The sequence below is a fragment of the Lepisma saccharinum genome, chromosome 6 (genome assembly GCF_977018435.1).
Source record: "Lepisma saccharinum chromosome 6, izLepSacc3.1, whole genome shotgun sequence".
NCBI classification, from domain to species: Eukaryota; Metazoa; Arthropoda; class Insecta; order Zygentoma; family Lepismatidae; genus Lepisma; species Lepisma saccharinum.
The window spans coordinates 83,866,523-83,887,160 of record NC_139234.1 but is presented as its reverse complement, the minus strand read 5'-3'; the positions used below and the strand labels follow the sequence as shown (position 1 = coordinate 83,887,160).

Sequence of the window (20,638 nt, the reverse complement as noted above, 5' to 3'; positions counted from 1 at the left end):
CTGATAAGTTGTAGAACATTGTCTCTGTGTGGAACAAGAACATCTGTGAATTCTGCTGCCAAACGTCTTCTGACTTCCCTACAAGAATTCGTAATGACGTAAGAGTCGTAAACAAAAATGCGTTGTTATAAATTGTACGTGGCATTATTAGACAGCAAAAAAGACAAGGAATATGTAAACTAAAACAAAACAATTTAAAACACTTGTTAACACCTTAACACTTCACAAACACGTGCAAACTAAACACCAGCTATCTGCATACTGAAGCACTGACGCGTTGAGTGCCAAGGTCAGCGTACAGCTGAGGGTCTAAATGCCGGCAGACGCCCTCCCACCAGACCGCTTGTTAACCGCAGCTTCACGGAAGACTCGACAGAGAACGGCACTGTACATTACATTATTTACATAATTTTTTTTTAAATTCAATTCAAAATATGATCATTTTTTTTATCGCGCTTGTTTTCTAATAATTTATTCAGCTTATAATCATCGAAGCGATTACCTAGAGACGTGGGGTGTAAGGGGTGACCTTCCACGTAGTACACCCAAATGTCAACCTCACTTCCACGTTAGTACACCCTGGACTGAAGACTAACGAGGCTCTGGCGACTGGCCCCATGGCCAGTATAATTTTGTTTCTATTGTCCTGTTGTCCTTGTGTGTGCTGAGTGCCCGTTTACAGCCTCAGCTTTTAACAGAAGTCAGAACATTTTAAGATTTTTAATTATGCAACGCTAGATTTGCTTTGATTTAGTTTATTTTACTTCGCGTTTTGTGCCTCTTGGCTAATTTGCGAAGATGGGGATGAATGATGAAATGATGAAATTGATGAATGGACATTCACAAACAACCAAGCCCGACCGGGATTCGAACCCGGGACCCTTGGCGTCGCAGCGCGATGTGCTAACCACTCGGCCACAGGGTCGGGCTTATGCAACGCTAGAGTTGTTCTTTGTAATGATAAGGGGCTGGCCCCCGTATAATGTGACGGGAGCAAAATAGCCTAAGTACTGACGCTCCCACAATTTTAAAATCAAATTCAAATTCAAACCTAGAGACGTATAAAAACGGTAGCCGGACAATTGCGGTGGCGGACAATTGCGATGATGGAAAATTGCGATGATGGACAATTGCGATAACACAGAATTGAAAGGGCGGGTGGACAATTGCGATGACATTTTAAATCTTCTATCAAACTGAAAGGTGAGCCGGAGCCTGTGGCCGAGTGATAGTCGGCCCCTGTGGCGGAGTGGTTAGCACATCGCGCTACGACGCCAGGGGTCCCGGATTCGAATCCTGGCTCGGACATGGATGTTTGTGATTGTCTGTCCTGAAAAGTCCTGAAATTGAATTGTGAATGAATGATATGAGTGAATGATGTGTAATGGGGGAAGTTTCCGCATAGAGGCTTTCCTTAAAAAGAAAATAAAGAAAGTGGTTAGCACATCGCGCTTAGACGCCAAGGATCCCGGGTTCGAATCCCGCTCCGGCTTGGTTGTTTGTGAATGTTCATTCGTCAATTTCATCATTTCATCACTCATCCCCATCTTCGCAAATTAGCCAAGAGGCACAAAAAGCGAAGTAAAATAAACTAAATCAACAAACAATAAATTGAAGGGTGACTTAACACCCGGAACAATACCTCTTACAAGATAATTATTAGAAATAGGTATTGATATTTTCGGCTGGGAATTTGGTTCAATCAAGTTTTTGAACATGGGCCAGAGCCAACAGACACCTTTTGAAGTCACCCGTTTCCTCATATACTATACAAATACACTTCCAAACTCTCGTCGATTTTAATGTCACGCTTCTTCCTTTGCTGACCTTCTAGATTAAGTTCCATCCCATGTACTTGATGTTGGTATCTTCTGTTTGGCTCTTGAGGCCGGCTAAAACATCATGAATTTTAGGATGCGGGCTTCCACGCCACCTATTTATTTTGTTGTTCCAACCTTCTACAGCATTATTAGTTCTGTGGTCCCTTTTTTTAGGTTAGGTGGTCCTGATTGTCGCTATTGTCCTACCATTAATTTGTAAAATGACCTTCACGGTCTAAATCATCGCAATTACCAGTGATTTTGCTTCATCGCAATTGTTCGCCATCGCAATTGTCCTAGATTCATAAAAACAGCATAAACTAACAAAAAAACAATAAAAATATATAAAGCTTGTTTGCAGATATCATAATACATTCTGTTTGCAGGTGCTTGAGGAGTCCGGGGTTCGATGCCACGGCCGGCTGATGGACCCTCCTGCGAGGAACAGCATGTGGAGGTTCGGGTTCCCCAACCCTGTAAACTACAACGACAACGAGCTCTTCTGCGGGGGCTGGGCGGGTGAGTGTTAGCAAGGGTAAGCTTTCACGTCAAGTCCTTATGTACATCAATACTCAGGTAATACAATGATACGAAGTATAATGCTGTCCTAAACTGCTCACTCTGAGTAAATTTTATAATGCATTACTTGGAAAGTTTCTTTTATAATTGTTCCATACCAGAATGACATTATATGTGAAGTAACATTACTATTTTCTGCAAAAATATTTGCTTTCTTTCCAGAATTGAAACATCATTATTCAGTATGTAGGATTTAATATTTTTTTTTAGTTAATTTTAATGCTATAATAAATAGATAATTCTACGTAATCTGTAGGTTGTAAGCATTTTCAATTTTGCTATGAGATCTATTATGGTTGCTCCAATCCACATTACAGCAGATCCAATTAAATTATTGTGTTATAAGTACTGATATTTGTATCACTTGAGAGTTTCAAGTCGCTAGCTCGGTGGCTGAACGCGTTGGCCTAACTTTCTTCTCACCAAATCACCATCGAAGTTCATGGGTGTTCCTTGTGAATGCCCATTCATCAAATCATTGCCTCATCTTCATCGTTGCCATTGGTCAAACTGGCAGAGAAGAAATGTTAAACAAGAAATACAAATTAAATTCTGTTTCCAGCCCAACTTACGCTGTTGTATTCTACACTGAATACATAGCTATAAATGTGAATGATTTTACTTCTTCCTTTTTGATTGCTTTCTGTTCTGTGACGTTGTGAAAATGGCGGATACTCAATTGTAAAATTATACCTTTGGTCAAATTGCTTTGGAATTATGTTAAATAATTTACGGTCTATTAATTTACCACGATAAGAAAAATATCTGATGGCACTAAAAATTCTAAACTAAGCACCGAAAGATACAAAAGTAGCACTATAATTGATGAGCCTTGTGGTAATAATGTTTTGTTAATGATGACAATTGTTTTGTACTGTGTCAATTTATCTTAATTTTTATTATTTTGGGGAGCATCATGTATCGCCTCAGTCGAATATGACTGTGTAACATCTGCACGTACATAAATCAGTGCCATTCATATCGAAACATCTGGAAGAGATTTGTTGTTATTTTAGACATGAAAATTAATTAATTTGTGAATTAGTTTGGCATATTTAAAGAAGGTATGTCTATTTCAAATTTAATTATTTTATGTAGAAATTGTAAAAGCCTTGAAGAAAAATGCCGGATTCTTAGCCCCTGGAAACAGACGTTGCTAGGGACGTATAAAAATAACATTGTCACCTTAAAAAAGGGCTAAGTGAGTGATTTTGTCAAATTTTCTTGGTCTCTTTTGACAATTTCATGGGGGGCTGTAATTCAGCATTTGTTGCCTCCGGGGCTTTATTCGTGGAGAACATTTACGTCAATGGGGCCGGACCCTGTGGCCGAGTGGTTATCACATCGCGCTGCGACGCCAAGGATCCCAGGTTCGAATCCCGCTCGGGCATGGTTGTTTGGGAATGCACGTTCATCAATTTAATAATTTCATCACTCATTCCCATCTTCGCAAATTAGCCAAGAGGCACAAAACGGGAAGTGAAATAAACTAAATCAATCAATCAATTTATGTCAGTGAGTGAGTGAGTGATGGAATTGGGGCTTTATCATTCTAAGATAGAAGTTTCAGGTTGTAGGTATTTTGTAATTCTTGTTTGAGAAGGGAGGACAGACCTAACATTTGTTCTATATATACTCGTATTAAAGATGTTAATGATATAACACTTAACTATGTCTGGAAAATAAAAATAAATGCCAAAGTTTGCTTGTATTCAAACAATGTAGAATTCAACAGCGAACGTAAAATTTAATCCCTCCAAATTGAAGTGCCTTGCTCTTTTTGTACAAAAAGGATATCATCAAATCTAAATATTAATTTTTTTATACAACACGGTACATAACAAAATCAATACAGAATCAGTACATTCAGTTACAGGACCATTTCTTTCGTCTTAACTGCTAATTTTAATCTGTATTAAAATTGATTTCTTCCGTAGACAGCGACAAGTTTTGTATCTCTGAGATACTATTCAATGGTAAAACATATTGGAAATATAATACAGGGTGTCTGAAAAGTAATAACGCAAACTGATACAGGTGAAAGTACACGATAATAGAAGCAAAAAAGTCTCAGTAAACATGGGTCTGCAAACGACCCGTTTTCGAGATAATCGCGAATGTGTGGTTACAAGGCGCTGCTGACTTCATTGTTTGTATACGTCGTCCTAGTTGGTAAAATACTAATAATACAGTAAGGTTCCATTTTCACTACGCAGTACAACTGACGTGACTCCCACAGTACGATTAGACTGTGTACTGATTCTATCCATCCTGTTTGATTACATCGTCACCTCTCGGAAATGTTCTGTTTTGTAAACAAAGAGCAAACATCGGACCGTGCAAGGAGTAAAGCACTCGGTGTTTACAAAATGCAACCAACAACGGCTTGTAACCACACATTCTCACACATTATTAGTATTTTACCAACTAGGACGACGTTTACAAACAATGAAGTCAGTGGCGGCTTGAAACCACACATTCGCGATAATCTCGAAGACGGCTCGTTTGCAGACACCTGTTTACGGAGACTTTTTTGCTTCTATTATCGTGTACTTTCACCTGTGTCAGTTTGCGCAATTACTTATGAGACACCCTGTACACTTTTTCTAATAGTTGCTGTACATTCATTTAGATAAAATGTTAAATTAGAGTCTACTTAATTCCACAATATTTTGAAAATACTACATCTTTACTACTGTAGTTGTTACTTTATAGATTACTGAAGCGATAGAACTTTTAGTAAGATTAGTGCAATGAAAGAAAAGTTACCAGTATAGGAATAATTCAAATTTAGGGGACACATGTGCCTACATTGAAGAGATTCTAGCAAGAACGTGGAATACGAGTTCATCTCATTGCATAGACAAAACGTTATGCTTTCTCATAATTTCCATTTTGTAAATAGAACAATAAAAATAATAATTTGAGCGCGTTGCGACAACTATTCTGCACATTTGTCACACATCATCATTTCTTTTGTCACTTTGCTGACGTAATCTATTATATATCCTGTCCAACACCAACAGTTCAAATCTAGCTTTGTAGACACACAAAATATACAAAAATGATGTTGATGTAGTAATGTACATTTGTAACTACGTTTCTTAACAGTACAAAGGGTACTAAGAAAGTTTTACATACACCTCTAATTTTCACAACCACGCTTAACACACTTCTTACATCCTTCAAAAACAGTTGCCTATCAAACTTCGTCCACCTTTCCTTAGACAGCTGGGCACACATCTCACGCCCTTGGAATGTTCTCTTCGTTGGAAAACCGTATCCCCTTTTGCCTGTTCTTGACGTGAGAGAACAGTGCAATGTCGCATGGAGCGACGTCTGGACTGTAGGAAGGATGATCCAGCACCTTCAGCCCAGTACGTGCCAAATACTAGGTGCAAACTTAGGAGCGGTGAGCAGGAGCGTTGTCATGGTGGAAAAACCAAGTGTCTGCCCTTGAGCGTGGACGAATGTTTATTAGAACTTGAACAGGTTTAGGAAGGCAATACTCGGTGTGCCACTTCGCAGTGACTGTCTTCTGTGTTTCCAGCACCATGTCCCTTACAGTAAAGAAGACGGCCACCATACTCATCTTCACGGATCGAGATTTTAGCACAGACTCGGACGTGTTTTCATATTCAAAGACCCAGACTTTATTCTGTGCTTTAGTGGGCATGTCATAATAGAAAAGCTAGGTTTCGTGACCTGATGATGTTTTTTTCGAGATATATTTGTCTTTATTTTCGAAACTGTAGCATGTTGAAGTTACCGCAACAATAAATAAATAAAAAAAACACGAATGTCACCAGCCATCTTAAAATACCTTCACCTATTTCGCTCAAATAAACAACGAAACAAACATTCCATTGCATCATGCAGGCATACAAATGTTGTCTGATGTATATTATATCAATTGAAAACATTACCACGTTACATTACACGCATAGACACAACAAATTACTCTGTATGTTAAGATATATTATCTATTTATTCTATTCGAAATCCACCTAATGGTGTGTTACTTTTAAGAAATAATCTTGTAGTTACTGTTGAGTATCCCAGAGCTGTTGTTCTCCTACAGTGCAGTGGCAGCAGAACAGAGGTCAGTGCGGAGTGTGTGGGGATCCCTACCACGTCAGGGAGCCACGGCCCCACGAAGCAGGAGGCCATTACGCCAAGGGGATAATTGGACGGCACTACAGCGTGGGGCAGGTGAGATACTGCATTTCTTATATGTTTATATTTTTCATAGGTAGTTGAAGAGAAAAAAATGTGTTATGCTCATATGGTAGGGGAAAGTGGGGCACTTTGCAACACGGGCACGTTGCAACAGTGCTTTTTCTGTTATGTAGGATGGCTCTACTGCGTTGCGCTTACTGTCGTTCCAACACACGTTGGTAGGTGTCTCTGATGAACCGTTCGTTACACCAGTTTTTCAGATGTTGTCAGAGTGGAGGAAGAAAGAAGAATTTTGAGGACGGTGAGTAATTTTTAAGAATCTCTTACAATTTTTAATACGCAATTCCTATAAATGACGACAGCATGCGACATGTGGTCAATTGAAAGCATGTTTATTGAAGGTGTGGAAAGTGAAATTGCTTTTTATGTTAGGCAAATTTTGTGGAGGCAAGAATAGCTTTCGTAATCAAACATGTCGGTGAGGCAAGTTGCAACAGATGTTGCAACTAACCCCACAATGTTGCAAACTGCCCCATGACAGACCAGCGCTTGAATAAGATATTGAATGTAATTGTTCACTGTCCCGAATGTGATAAATCGAAATACGGTTTATTGTTTACTAATTTTACAATATTTTCAAGTAAAAGAAAAATGTGATCGCATATATTTAGTCCTATATTCAGTAACCAACACGCATTTTGAATTTTCACTTATTTATTCTTATACAAAATTACACGCACGTCAGTACGGCAAGAAAACACTATATTTCACTAAGTAGTGCTAGATAAATTGTGAATGAATTTTTGTTTAGAATCATGTGCATGTAATTTCTACTAGCAGCACGAAACATTAATATTGTTATGCTTTCTGATATGGTCTCTTTCGTCTTGCAGATTTATTTTTAAAAGATTGTTCCTTCTTATGTTCCCGCCGAAACTATTGTTGTCGAATTGCTGTATAATTGTTGCCGTATTATTATTATTTCTATTGTTTCAGGTAGCCTGCAAGATGAGGAACTACAAGAGGAAGACCCAAAAGGGGACTACACCGCCTGAAGTGATGGATAGAGCAGAAAATTTAGTCCTGGAACACGAAGATGACAAAAATGTCAGCTTAAGACAAGTGGCTGCAGAGTTCAACATTCATTATTCAACCCTCTCAAGATACATACAAAAGAAGAAATTACAAGAAAGTGGTCCTCGTGAGGGACAGAACATAAGTTGTGGTTATGCGAAACCGTGGAAAGTGTTTTCAGAGGAAGAAGAGAATATCTTCAAAATGTACTTGCAGCGTTCCAGTGAGATATGTTTGGACTAACACCACATTAAGTGCGAAAATTGGCTCATCTCTGTGCAGTTAAGTTTGATATAAGTGCTCCTTCATCGTGGTCTGTAAACGGAATGGCTGGTATTGAATGGTTCAGGGGATTCCTACAGAGAAACAAAGGTCTTTCGGTGCGCTTTCCTGAATCAACTTCTTTAGCACGAATGTCAAGTTTCAACAAAGAAAATGTGCGCATGTTTTTTGACAAAGTTTCCGAAGTTCTGTCCAGAAACAATTATTCATCCTCAAGAATTTGGAACATGGATGAAACTGGTGTCACAACTGTCATGAAACCAAATAAGGGTGTAGCTCGAAAAGGAACAAAACAGGTTGGCATAGTGAGCGGTGCAGAAAGAGGTGAACTTGTGACAGTTGCAGTGGCAGTTAGTGCTCAAGGGACTTTTATACCTCCAATGCTAATATTTCCACGTAAGAACTTTCGGGACCATTTCATTCGAGATGGCCCAACAGACTGCATTGGAGCAGCTACTGGTTCAGGTTGGATGATTGAGGAAACGTTTGTCCAATTCATTAGACACTTCATTTCTCAGGTGAATCCTAACGAAAACTCCCCTGTGTTTCTTTTCATCGATAATCACTCTTCCCATCTCAGCTGTGAAGCTTTAGATGAATGCAAAAATAATAATATTACCCTTTTGTCGTTTCCTCCACACTGTTCGCATCGACTACAACCGTTAGATGTCAGTGTTTGTGGTCCATTTAAGAAAGTGTGTGGCCGAGCAATTGATTCATGGCATAAGAATAATCCAGGAAAAACTCTTACAATCTACGACATACCACAGATAGTTAAAACAGCATTTTTGAATACAGTTACCCCTACCAACATAACATCAGGTTTTGTTCAAACAGGAATATTTCCCTTCAATTCTGAGGTATTCCAAGAACGCGACTTTGCGTCGTGCTTCGTTTCAGATCGACCAAATCCAGCAGGACAGGTAGATAGTAGGCCTCCCGTATCTGATAGTGATGACTAGAGACCGGATGTTAGGCAAAATGCCTATTCTTTGCTGTTAGAGATATGATGAAAACGAATGTTGCGAAGGCCAGGGGGAAGGGATTAGCTTCATTTAAAGGCAATTTAATTTTGCCTATTTTGCCTATTTCATACGATATTGCCTATATTATATCATAAATGCCAGATATTGCCTATTTTAGGCATTTTCTTTAAAATTGAGACATGACTGAACTCGGTGCATACAATTTCCTGTTCCCAGGATTAGTTTCCGATGCTTCCAAGAAATTTAAAAATAACAGTTAGGGAGTTATTGCAGCTAATAAGGACTTGGACAAATTAAGGGCAATTCAACAAGTTCTGAAAGGTGAAAATATACAAACTGAGTTAGATCCACATGTTCTCGCGTGCTTTAAGTATGCTCCGGTAACATCCGTGGAGGTTGAAATATCTTTTTCAATTCTAAAAAATGTGTTGTCCGATCGCAGACATAACGTGTAGGTTGATCACCTGAAGAAATACCTTGGTGTGATGAGCAACCACAATTAGTGCTTCTTATTCAGAGACTGCCAAACCGTACAGTACAAACTTGAAATGCATTTAAACAGTTTCTTAGTTCGAACTGCTGTGTGCAATATATAGTGTACATTTTTTAACTGAAATAACCCTGTGTTCAGTGATAAAGTGTATATTAAATAATTTGCGTACTGGTTGGAAGTAGCCAACAATTTCTTTTGTCAGACTATTGTGTGTAGCCATTATACAATGGAAAATTTTGGGCTGACGTGACTCCTGTTTGCAGTGATTTATTAAGTACAATATTAGACTGCTGTCTCTAATGATGAGCTCCTGGTTTATTTTAAGAAACTATAAAGAATGTACAGGTATGTTTCCATATTTTTTAATCACCTATTTCTTTTTGTACGTCTATCTTCATTATTTTGAGTTAAATCTCATTGCCTTTTTTATTGCCTATTTGTATTTTAATGCCTATTTTACTGCCTATTTTGAAAATTATAAGTGCTTATTTGCCTGCCTATTTTATATGTTTTTGGTGCCTAAACATCCGGTCTCTAGTGATGACATAGTCCAAACTGCCAGGTACGATGCACTGCCAACTAAATCATCTTCAGGTGATGTTCAAAATGAACATTTGCTTTCGCAAATTGAAATGCCGGGTCCAAGTGGCACACAAATGTCTTCAGTAGTGAGCAGACCTAAAGTTTCCTTCTCTCCTGAAAATGTTCGTCCATACACAAAGGCTGAAGCCAGGAAATTGACGAATCGTAAACGTAAACGAAGTGCCATTCTAACAGACACACCTGAAAAAAAGGCTTTGGAAGATGCAAAAAAGAGTAGTGCAAAGGAAAAGAGCAAGAAGAAAATTATGTGCAAGAAAACATTATTCCAAAGTTCTTGCAAAGAATATCACTGTTTAGTGTGTGGAGAATCGTACAAAGAAGAAGACTGGGTGCAGTGCAAGCCATGCAAAATGTGGTCGCATTGGCTGTGCGCGGAGAGAAATCCTTATTATGTGTGCATTGATTGCAAATAGTGTCATTCAGACAACGCATAATCCCTGTTGCAACGTACTCCAAACACTGTTGCAACTTACCCCATGCATGGGGCACATAGCAACACTCGGACCTGATTTAAATTAACAGACTTTTCTCACTTGAGGTTCAAAACTAAAATTTCATATTTGTTTCTTAAGTAGCCAAAAGATGTACCATTTCATAGCATATTTGTAACTTGTTCCAACTGTAACAGTTTTTGAATAAAAAAAAATAAACTGAAAAGTGTTGCAAAGTCCCCCACCTTCCCCTACAATTTAAAGTTTGATCGGAATTAGTGTGTCTGCATTATAAGGTGATTTCGTTACGGCAACGGCCCTGAGGAAACACAATTACAATAACAGCGTACGTTTTTCAGTTAATCAGAATCATATCTAAGTGTAATTTTTGAAGAAGAGGGATATTTTTGGAAAATATAAAGCTGAAAATTAAACTGTATGATTTAATTTATGTAACGTCGCTTTTCTGCCACTTTTGGTAAACCTTTCCAGAATTTATGTGATTGATATCGCGAGAAGTTTTCTTATCATTACTTGTCAAGAAATCTTTGAGAAGCAGTCAGTAGCGAAGCGTGGTCTTAAGAGGAAGGAAAGCAATGCAGTACTCCGAAAAATGGGGGGGGGGGTATATAAATTATACACTCCATTGCCCCAGTATTTCTAGGAAAGAAAGGACATTTTAAATAATAATAATATATCCATGAACTCCTCTCTCAACGGCCATACTGCTAAGTTCAAAATTCTTGTCACGTTATTGATAATAAAATACTTGCTATTACTTACAGCTTCCCGTACGAAATTTGAAATATTCATGTTTGTTTCACAAAAGAGAACACTCACTTCAACCACTCGTTCTTCCCACATAAATGGAAAATATTCCGAAAAGCTCAGAAGCTAACAGAAAAGTGATGTCAACCTCGTTGTAAAAATTAATGTTCACGGGGGAGTAACAGAACTGACTTGAAGCTTAAAATTAATTAAGCTTTCGAATAATAGGCCATTACAATAGGAAGAACATGCGCTGTTTCTTCTTTTTAATAATGTATTATATTAATAAAAATAATATTTCGAGTTGGATAGCATTTATGACTTAACGTTTTTGCTATTTGCAGGTCTCAGAAGAGAGTTTCATTGCTTTTTTTTTTTACATACGTTTTATCGAAAAAAAACATCAGTTCATTGTTTGTATGAAAACTTACGATAAATATAGTGTAAATTATTTGGTAGTTGTCAACACTGGCGTGCGTTGTAATTTGAGACAAGAGAAGTGTGAAGCGGACAACAGCCAGCTGTTCTGCAGATTCCAGCGCTCCCCAGTGCCGGAACACCATGTTTGTCTTAATCCCTGAACGTCGACATTATTGACACGTTTTACAAATCTTGAAACTCAAAGCAATGCTTTAAAGTTTATCTACATGGAATTTGGAACAGTTATAATAATTTATTTCAATAATTCTGTGTTTATAATAAAGCAAATATACATCTTCGATATCGTGTTAACACTTATATGCTTTCTGCTAGTAGTGTCTGCTTTCTGCTTGGCTCGGGTGTTTTCGAGAAGCCGAAAAGCTCCGAAAAGCAGAGCTTTTATTAGTGGTTTGGGGACCTTACCTTCACCAGCATCTACCCTTCGCCATATGATACTTGAGAAGCGTTGGTTTCCCGCACAGTGGCTGCAAGCAGAGAGGTTGCTGCTTGCCAACGGGCTGCGGAGATAATTTGCGGCCGTAAAATTTCGCGAAATCTAGTGCGATAGAAAATAAATAATGCACTCAACGTTAAGTACATTAAATAATATTTTAATTGTGCAAGCAGTGCTTGCATTGCTTGTACTATATCTTCGCCACTGGAAGCAGTGTTGTTTAAGGTCAAAGAATTTTAAATAAATTCAATTCCAGTCCGGGAAAGAAAATCAGCAAGCGTAAGTGGGTTCTGGACCGTAAGGAACCTTTTCATCTGTAAAGTATTTAAATTCGGTCCAGGAACCTTTTTTTGCGTCTGAATTTGAATTCAATCCAGGAACATTTTTCCCGATAAATTTAAACACGGTCCAGAAACGTTTTTTCAATGAAACAATACGCAACTAGTACCGAATTTAAATTGTGCGGGAAAAAAAGGTTCCGGTTAGTTATGCAGCAGAACCCATAAGAGTTTATGGCTTCCTGGAGCTTTAACAACCCTATTGGGAAGTTTATTGTTGGTGACACTTTTCCATTTCTGTAACATTAAAATCAAATTCTCTTTATTTTACACGTTGAAAGTACTTGGAAAACATACAGCGGAGATTCTATTTTTATTTCAGAAATAGGATTAGGTCAGGAAATTCCAACTTTTTCAAGTTTTTTGATTTGTGGCTTAGAAGTCCTTCACAGCAAAGCGTAGTTTTATATTAATAGCCATAAGAATTTGCTTCAGTCCGACTCGTTGCAGCATTATGCCGATTTGCCTTCCGAAGCAATAAAAATCATGTTTTTCCACTTCTTGGCGTTGAAAGGGATAATCTAAAAAAAGGAAACCGCCAGCAATAAAACGGTTTGGGAGAAGTGCACCGTTACGCGTAGTGCCTGCAATTACCCGAGAGCATTTGATTGAGGAGTTGCGTGGCAAACTGGCTTTTGCAGAGACAAGGGCGCTGGTTTCCGAGTTGTAAAAAGAGGAATGCTCCTACTGTGCTCCTGGCATTAGCCGTCCTTCGTACTTGACAAGTCTCGACCTTAACCTTCGAACAGTGGCTGTGGCTGCACATATGCAGCAGTTGGTCTGCACCACTGCTCTGACAAGAAGTGAGCTCTTTGGCGCTGTCGTCGCATTTTCAACCCCACGCCAGCGAAGGGAGCATGGGTCATACAATCAGCTGCTTGGCTTGTTGTCCTGCCCTTGCGTTGCCAAAATGCCTGATAATTGCTGAGATGTAAGAGAAAGTACCTTAATTTAAAGTCAGGGACACTTTCTCCAGTTTTCCTTGTTATTTCTCTACATTATACTTTTACTTTCTGTTGCTGATTATGTACACAAACAAGGGATGTTAATTAAGGTAACTAGTCAATTATTTTTAAAGCCCTTTTAGGAAACTTTTCTGGGAAAAACTTAAGTGACAAAATGAAAATTAGGAACTTTTTTATTTCTTGGAATAATAAAATTGTTTTCTCGTATGCCTTTTAATGAAGTTCTGAGTTTCCAAACACGAGAAAGTGTTGCAATTTTAGGGAGTCCATAGAATAATTTTAGTGTTATCACATAATATTATTTTATAATTAGACCTACGAAGATTGGGCAAGAAAACTAAAGATTATTTATTCCTTAACGTGAAAATCATTATTTAGGAAACGTCTTTTTCATGAAGAACAATATAACATTGGAATTTTATTTGATAACTCTAATACACTGGTGTGTATATTCAAACGCACTATTAGCAAAGAGAATCTTCACGAGTTCAGTAATTATATCAGTATCAAGTTATTAATATTTATAACTTCCAAGAATTTTGTTGTTAGAATTAGCACCTTTTAACCCAAAGATATCCATAAATATACTTGGTCTTCTCCAGATGGCAGAACACACAATCAGATTACTCATATTCTAATTGATAATATATGTCAAACATTATAGTTCAGTGATTGCTAAATTTAGGAGAGATACTCAATAGTAAATAATAAACAACAAAACACAGAACAGTTGAATTTGGTACAAGAGAGTTTGCAGATAATAGATTTATGAAATACAAAATAGATTTGGAATTCTGTAAGGTCTAGATAATAATAACTTAAGATCGACTTTAATGAAATACATTTAAATAAGATGTTTGGAATACATACGTAACCTAATAGAATCAGGAGATAATGAAACCATGGGATATCATAAACTAAAACAAAGTACACCATTGTTTTATAATGAATGTTATCATAACATAATATATATAAGAAAACAAGCAAAATCGAAGTAGTTCAATTATGGTATTCATTTCAGGAGTTACAGTAGAATAACCTTTAGAAGTAAAGAAAGAGATTACTTGAAAACTAAAGATAATTACTTTGAAACAGACAATAAATATATTCTATACATATATAAGAGATTCATATAAAGATATATATGAGTTTAGAAAAGGTTTGCAACCTAAAAAAAATATAAAATAATATGAGAACTTTTATCTATGGATGTGATAGATTGGTAACTTTACATGCAAGATATGGATAAAAAATAGTGCATTCACATAGCTGGATATTTAGTCTCTGTTGAAGTTTAATATGTTATTAAAGAGTTAAGAAATAATGAAGCAGCTGATTTCAATCCAGAAGAATTAATTGAATATAGGGGAAAAACATTAATACCTCAAATTCACAGATTAATTTGTCTAATACAAAATAAATTTGGAATTATTCAAAAATGGAAAGCATATACTGTTATACCGTTGAATAAAAAGTGTAATATAACTTGTAGTTATAAATCCGTGGTATTTCCCTCCTTTCAACATCACATAAATATTATCAAACATTCTTTTAACACTCTGTCTTATGTACTAATGAATTGGTAGTGACAAGAGTGAGGTTTTTAACGTAAAGTACTGACCAAATATTTCATATTATGCACACACTTGAAAAATCTGTGAATACAATAATAATATTTATCAACTATTTTTGGCTTTAACAAAGCATCAACTTGTTAGTATGGTAAGGGTATGTCTTACCGAATATTATGGTATCGAGTCACAGCCACATCCTATTATTTCAGTACGTTCTTCACTCATCTAATAATTATTTATCCTCATCTTCATGATTAATATACAAAAGTAGCAAAGCGACAAAAACGAAACAAAATAAGTGGTGGCGCAAAAGTCATTATCCTATTTGAACTGACCTTTATTTTGACATCTTGTTGTTTATATCAGTAGTGTTTGGTCAGTTAAATAGAAGACAGGAAAGAAAACTAATTTTATCCTGGGATTCTCGAGTGGATAGATGATCTACTAGTGTTTCTTGTGCTCTGTGATTTAAGTTAGGAATATTTACGTATAAACTGAGAGTTTGAAAAGGTAATATATAATAAAATAACTGTGTGAACTAAGTGAATTGATATAGTAAGTGGAGGTAGAGTGATTAATATGATATAAGTAATTAAATTTTCTTGACGCCATTAAGCAAAATGAATACCCAAGTAAGTGACAAAGACACTTCTTCGGAATGTATGGAAGTTTGGGTTTCTGCTAGCGTAACTAGTCAAGACAAAAGTGACGTCTCTCAGAAAAACTTTTCACATGATAAAGTAAATACACATCAAGTTAAAGTATCTAAAGTCATGAAACAATTAAGTACAAAAATTCCCAATTGGGGCCTTATGATATATTTGTAAGAAGTACAAGTGAAATTAATGGAACAAATAGAGGTAATATTAGACAGCTACATATACTAAAATTAGGGAAAAAACTTCATGAAGGCAAAATAGAAGGTCTAAAGACAATTGAGACCATGGGGAAAAATCTGGCGAAATTGGAATTCAAATCTGCGAAAAATGCTAACAACTTTCTCATCCAGTTCTAATGAACAGTAACTGGTTTGCTTATGTACCAGCAAATAAAGTGAGGAAAATGGGTGTAATTAAAGGAATAGATACCTCATGTACAGATGATTAATTATTAGAAAACATAAATTCAAATGTTTTTAACGTACTCAAAGTGAGGCGAATAATGAAATACAAAATTGACGAAAATGGAAGTCGAATTGCTGACCCAACGAGATTAATAATATTGACATTTGATGCCCAAACCTTACCAGCATATGTAACTCTATATTATTCAAAGATTGAATAGATGTAGAGCCCTACATTCCCATGGTAAAGCGATGCACAAACTGCTACTATTATGGGCATTTCAAATATATCTGTAAGAGTAAATTGAAGTGTAAATGTTGTGGGCAAAATCCTGAATTCTCAAGCTGTAATAATAATGTCATATGCATTCACTGTACACAAGAACACTGGGCAACAGATAAGGACTGTCCAGAAAAACAGCCACAAAATGATATAGTCAAGGCTATGGCGCTTGAGGGCCTATCTTATCATGAATGTGTGAATCAATACCCAAAAGATACTTTAACTACTACATCAGTAGTACAGAGTGAGAACAGAATATACAACATGTCCTACGCATCAACAGGCAAGGAAACAACACAGACCCAATATAATATTAATCCAAATACTTATAAACAAGAAATCCAATACCAAACGCTTCATCACCAACTGCCTAAAAAAAGAGCTTTTAATTATGCTCAACAAATGGATCGTAACAAGAAAGCAACAAAGTCATCGCAGGGAAAACGTCCAAAATCATCAGAAACACCTCAAAATCGAGAACAAAAGAAAGACAGAAAATAGCGACAATTGACAAAACAAAACCACATTGGGAAGAAAAGCAGCAGAGTGGTTCAATGAACTCGGCTTTAGATCAAAAAGACAAATTACTCCCGCTATAGCAGAAAATACAAGCGAATTCAGATTGTGAATCATCAATGAATGACCCCTTTTAAAATTTTTTTCTAAGTATCTAGCAAGAATATGCAACTTCGCCAATACATCGTCATCACATAACATGAAACAGGATTGGTCTGTTGTAGCATCAAGTATAATAAATTATAGAATTCATCACTCAGAATGCCAGGCAGGATAAACAGAATTATACAATGGAATATTAGAAGCATAATTCCAAATATACACAGTCTAGAAAACATTATTCACTTTTACCCAGTAGACACTATATTAATTCAAGAAACGTGGTTGAAACCCAAATCAAAAAATAAAGCCTATGGATACCACTGGATAAGACACGACAGAGATGATGGATATGGTGGATTGGCCATAGGGATTAAAAATTATTATAGGTATGAAGTAATACATTTAAGGAATAACTAACTAACTATCTAGCCTTCTTAAACCCGAAGGTTCATGGCTGCAGCAACACAGGCCTTCCATCTGTCCCTATCTTGAGCAAGATCTATGTACTCATTTTCCATCCCTAACGATTTTCCTTAGGTCCATCTCAACGTTGTCCCTCCATCTTCGTCTTGGCCTTCCTACAGGTCTCTTACCATCAGGTTTCCCAACAAGAATCCTGTAAACTCCTCTTTCCTCTCCAATTCATGCCACATGGCCTGCCCACCTAAGTCTTCTTGATTTAATTATTCTAATAATATCTGGACATGAATACAAATTATGTAGTTCTAAATTATGTAACCTTCTCCAGTCACCTGTCTCCTCATCCCTTTTAGGTCCAAAGATTTTCCTAAGGATCTTATTTTCAAATACTCTCAATTTATGTTCCTCTTTCAATGTAAGGGACCAAGTTTCACATCCATATAATACTACAGGCAAAATTACTGTTTTGTATATTTTACTTTTAGTTTCTTAGATATTAAACGAGAAGACAAGAGTTTATGAAGAGAGAAGTAACATGCATTTCCTGAATTAAGCCTACTTTTTATTTCCTCTTTAATATAATTTTCATTTGTTAATATTACTCCTAAGTATTTGAATTTGGAAACTGGTTCAAACGAGTTGTTATCAATAATTAGATTTTGATTATTACCTAACACTTGGTTTCTGCCTGTAAGCATATATTTAGTTTTCTCTTTGTTAACTTCCAAACGTATCTCTTTAGCAGTTTGGAAAAATATTTTAGCATTATTCTTAATTGTATTCACATCATCCCCCAGTAAGTCTACATCATCTGCATATTCTAACAACTGAGTCACACCATTTAATTTTAGTCCTTCTTTAGTTTCTTTTACCTTCCTAACAGCATATTCAAAGGCAAAATTAAAGAGTAATGGAGATAATGCATCTCCTTGTTTTAACCCATCGTGAATTGTAAATTTGTCAGACATATTAATACCCACACGAATTTAACTTTCCGTTTCACTGGTGCATATTTTTATCATACTAACAAGCTTCTTAGGTATTCCAAACTCTACTAATATATTATATAATTTATCTCTTTTGACGAAATCATATGCTTTTTTGAAATCAATGAATAGCTGATGGACATTTTGATTATATTCCCACTTTTTTTCAAGTGTCTGTCTGATGTGAAAAATTTGATCTGTAGTTGATCTGTTACGTTTAAATCCACATTGATAATCACCTATAATTTCATTAGCATATGGTGTTAGTCTTGTTAAAAGTATGTTAGACGATATTTTGTATGTTGTTGAGAGTAGAGAAATTCCACGGTAATTATTGCAGTTCATTGTATCACCTTTTTTAAACACAGGAACAATTATGGATTCTTTCCACTGTTGAGGGATTTCTTCTTTATTCCATATTAAACAAGTTAATTTATGAATTTGACATATTAATGAATTTCCACCGTATTTAATTAACTCAGCTGGTATTAAATCAATGCCAGGTGCTTTGTTATTCTTTAGCCTTTTAATAGCATCTTTAACTTCAGTCAAGTTAGTACTTGTGTGTACTTCAATAACTTCTGATTTATCTCCTACATGGACATTTAAAAAGTCATTAAAGTAGTTCTTCCTTCTATTTAGAATATCGCTTGGGTCAGCTAGAAAATCACCGTCTTTATCTTTTACCAAGTTTACTTTAGGTTGCCACCCCTTTCTAAATTCATTTACACCTTTATATAAATCTCTGATATTTTTATTTTTGCTGTTTGTTTCAATTTCGTTAATTTTACTTTTCAAGTAATCTTTTTTTTACTTCTAAACACACGGTTAACTTCTCGCTTTATTCTATTATAATTGTTTAGATTTGAATCATCAGAGTTATTTAACCACCTAAATCTAGCCTGATTTCTTATTTCTATTTTCTATTAGATTATGACATTCATTATCAAACCATGGCTTACTTTTTCTCGGTTTATGGTATCCTATACTTTCTTTAGCTGCTGATTCTATTGCATTACGTATGTGCTCCCAATTCTTATTTACGTCTGTTTCATTTATATTTTCATCATCATTTAAATCCTGCAAAACATCAAATCTATTTGACAGTTTAATTTGGTAATCTTTCTTAATTCTTTCATCAGTAAACTTTCCTGTTTCAAATTTTAGAACTTTTAGATTTTGTTGCTTACGATTTATCACTGAAGTCTCTCTCTTAATTTAGCAATTACTAAATGATGGTCACTAGCACAGTCATCACCTCTATGTGTACGAACGTCAATTATACTAGTATGCCTTCTCTTATCAATGAGAATATGATCTATCTGATTATGAGTTTTACCATCTGGAGAAGACCAGGTATATTTGTGGACATCTTTATGTTTTAAAGTGGTACTTTTCACAATTAAATTTTTTGAGGTTGACATTTAAGGAATATGTCTGACAATATTCAAATAGTTGGAGTAACAATAGATAGAACTACATTTGTTACACTATATAATCCACCTTCGTTTAAATTACTGTATTCGTTCTGGTGTAATCTATTCCAACAACTTCCGGCAAATACTTATATTATAAGCGGAGGGGATATTAACGCACATCATCCATTGTGGGGTTGTTATGGTTCAGATATGTCAGGGAAATCTCTGTGCAGATACCTTCAAGAGTCAAATGTAACAATACTGGTTTGGTTTGGTTTGATTTGGTGTTTTAAGTCCACTTTATGCGCAGTAAGGCTAATCGGGACTGGACCTACAGTTTAAAGTGGAATCCGAACCACTTGTGCCTCCACCGGGTATCGAACCCGGGACCCCTTGATTACAAGGCAATGACGCTACCACTGCGCCATGGGGGAGGCCCAAATGTAACAATACTAAATGATGGCACTCGCACATATATCTCAAGGCCAAATAAAGATCCTAGTGCCCCTGACATAACACTCGTGACAGAGAATAAAGTTGCCGATATTAACTGGAGAGTTCTGCAAAATCCATATAATAGTAATCATCTTCCAATTGTGATATCCTTTGATTCAAATATAGATACAACGTTTATATCTAGAAATCTTCCGGAAAGACCAACACGTCCATACTATTCTAGATACACTCATGCTCATAAATTAAGGATAATGTTGAATTTTGTACAAATAAATATTTGATGTGCACGTTGCAGCTTGAAATGATGTCTGGGTACTGTACCAAAGAACCTGTGTTGACTATGACCTTGATCCAGTGTGTGGTGGCGCTGTAAGCAGACCAATGACTCACAGGAGCGAAACTGCTGACCAGAGCACAGTGCCTATAGG

The 20,638-nt window shown here is 36.3% G+C and overlaps 1 protein-coding gene across 3 annotated transcripts in view; it reads left to right on the top strand.

The window, feature by feature from the left end:
• Positions 1-20,638, top strand: part of LOC145989483 (uncharacterized) — a 544,790-nt gene that overhangs the window by 496,573 nt on the left and 27,579 nt on the right. For all 3 annotated transcript variants that reach the window (XM_083124829.1, XM_083124831.1, XM_083124830.1), the window contains 2 exons: positions 2,207-2,339; positions 6,481-6,611. In XM_083124829.1, coding sequence (XP_082980955.1) covers positions 2,207-2,339; positions 6,481-6,611 — 264 coding nt within the window. The remainder of the gene's footprint in view (positions 1-2,206; positions 2,340-6,480; positions 6,612-20,638) is intronic.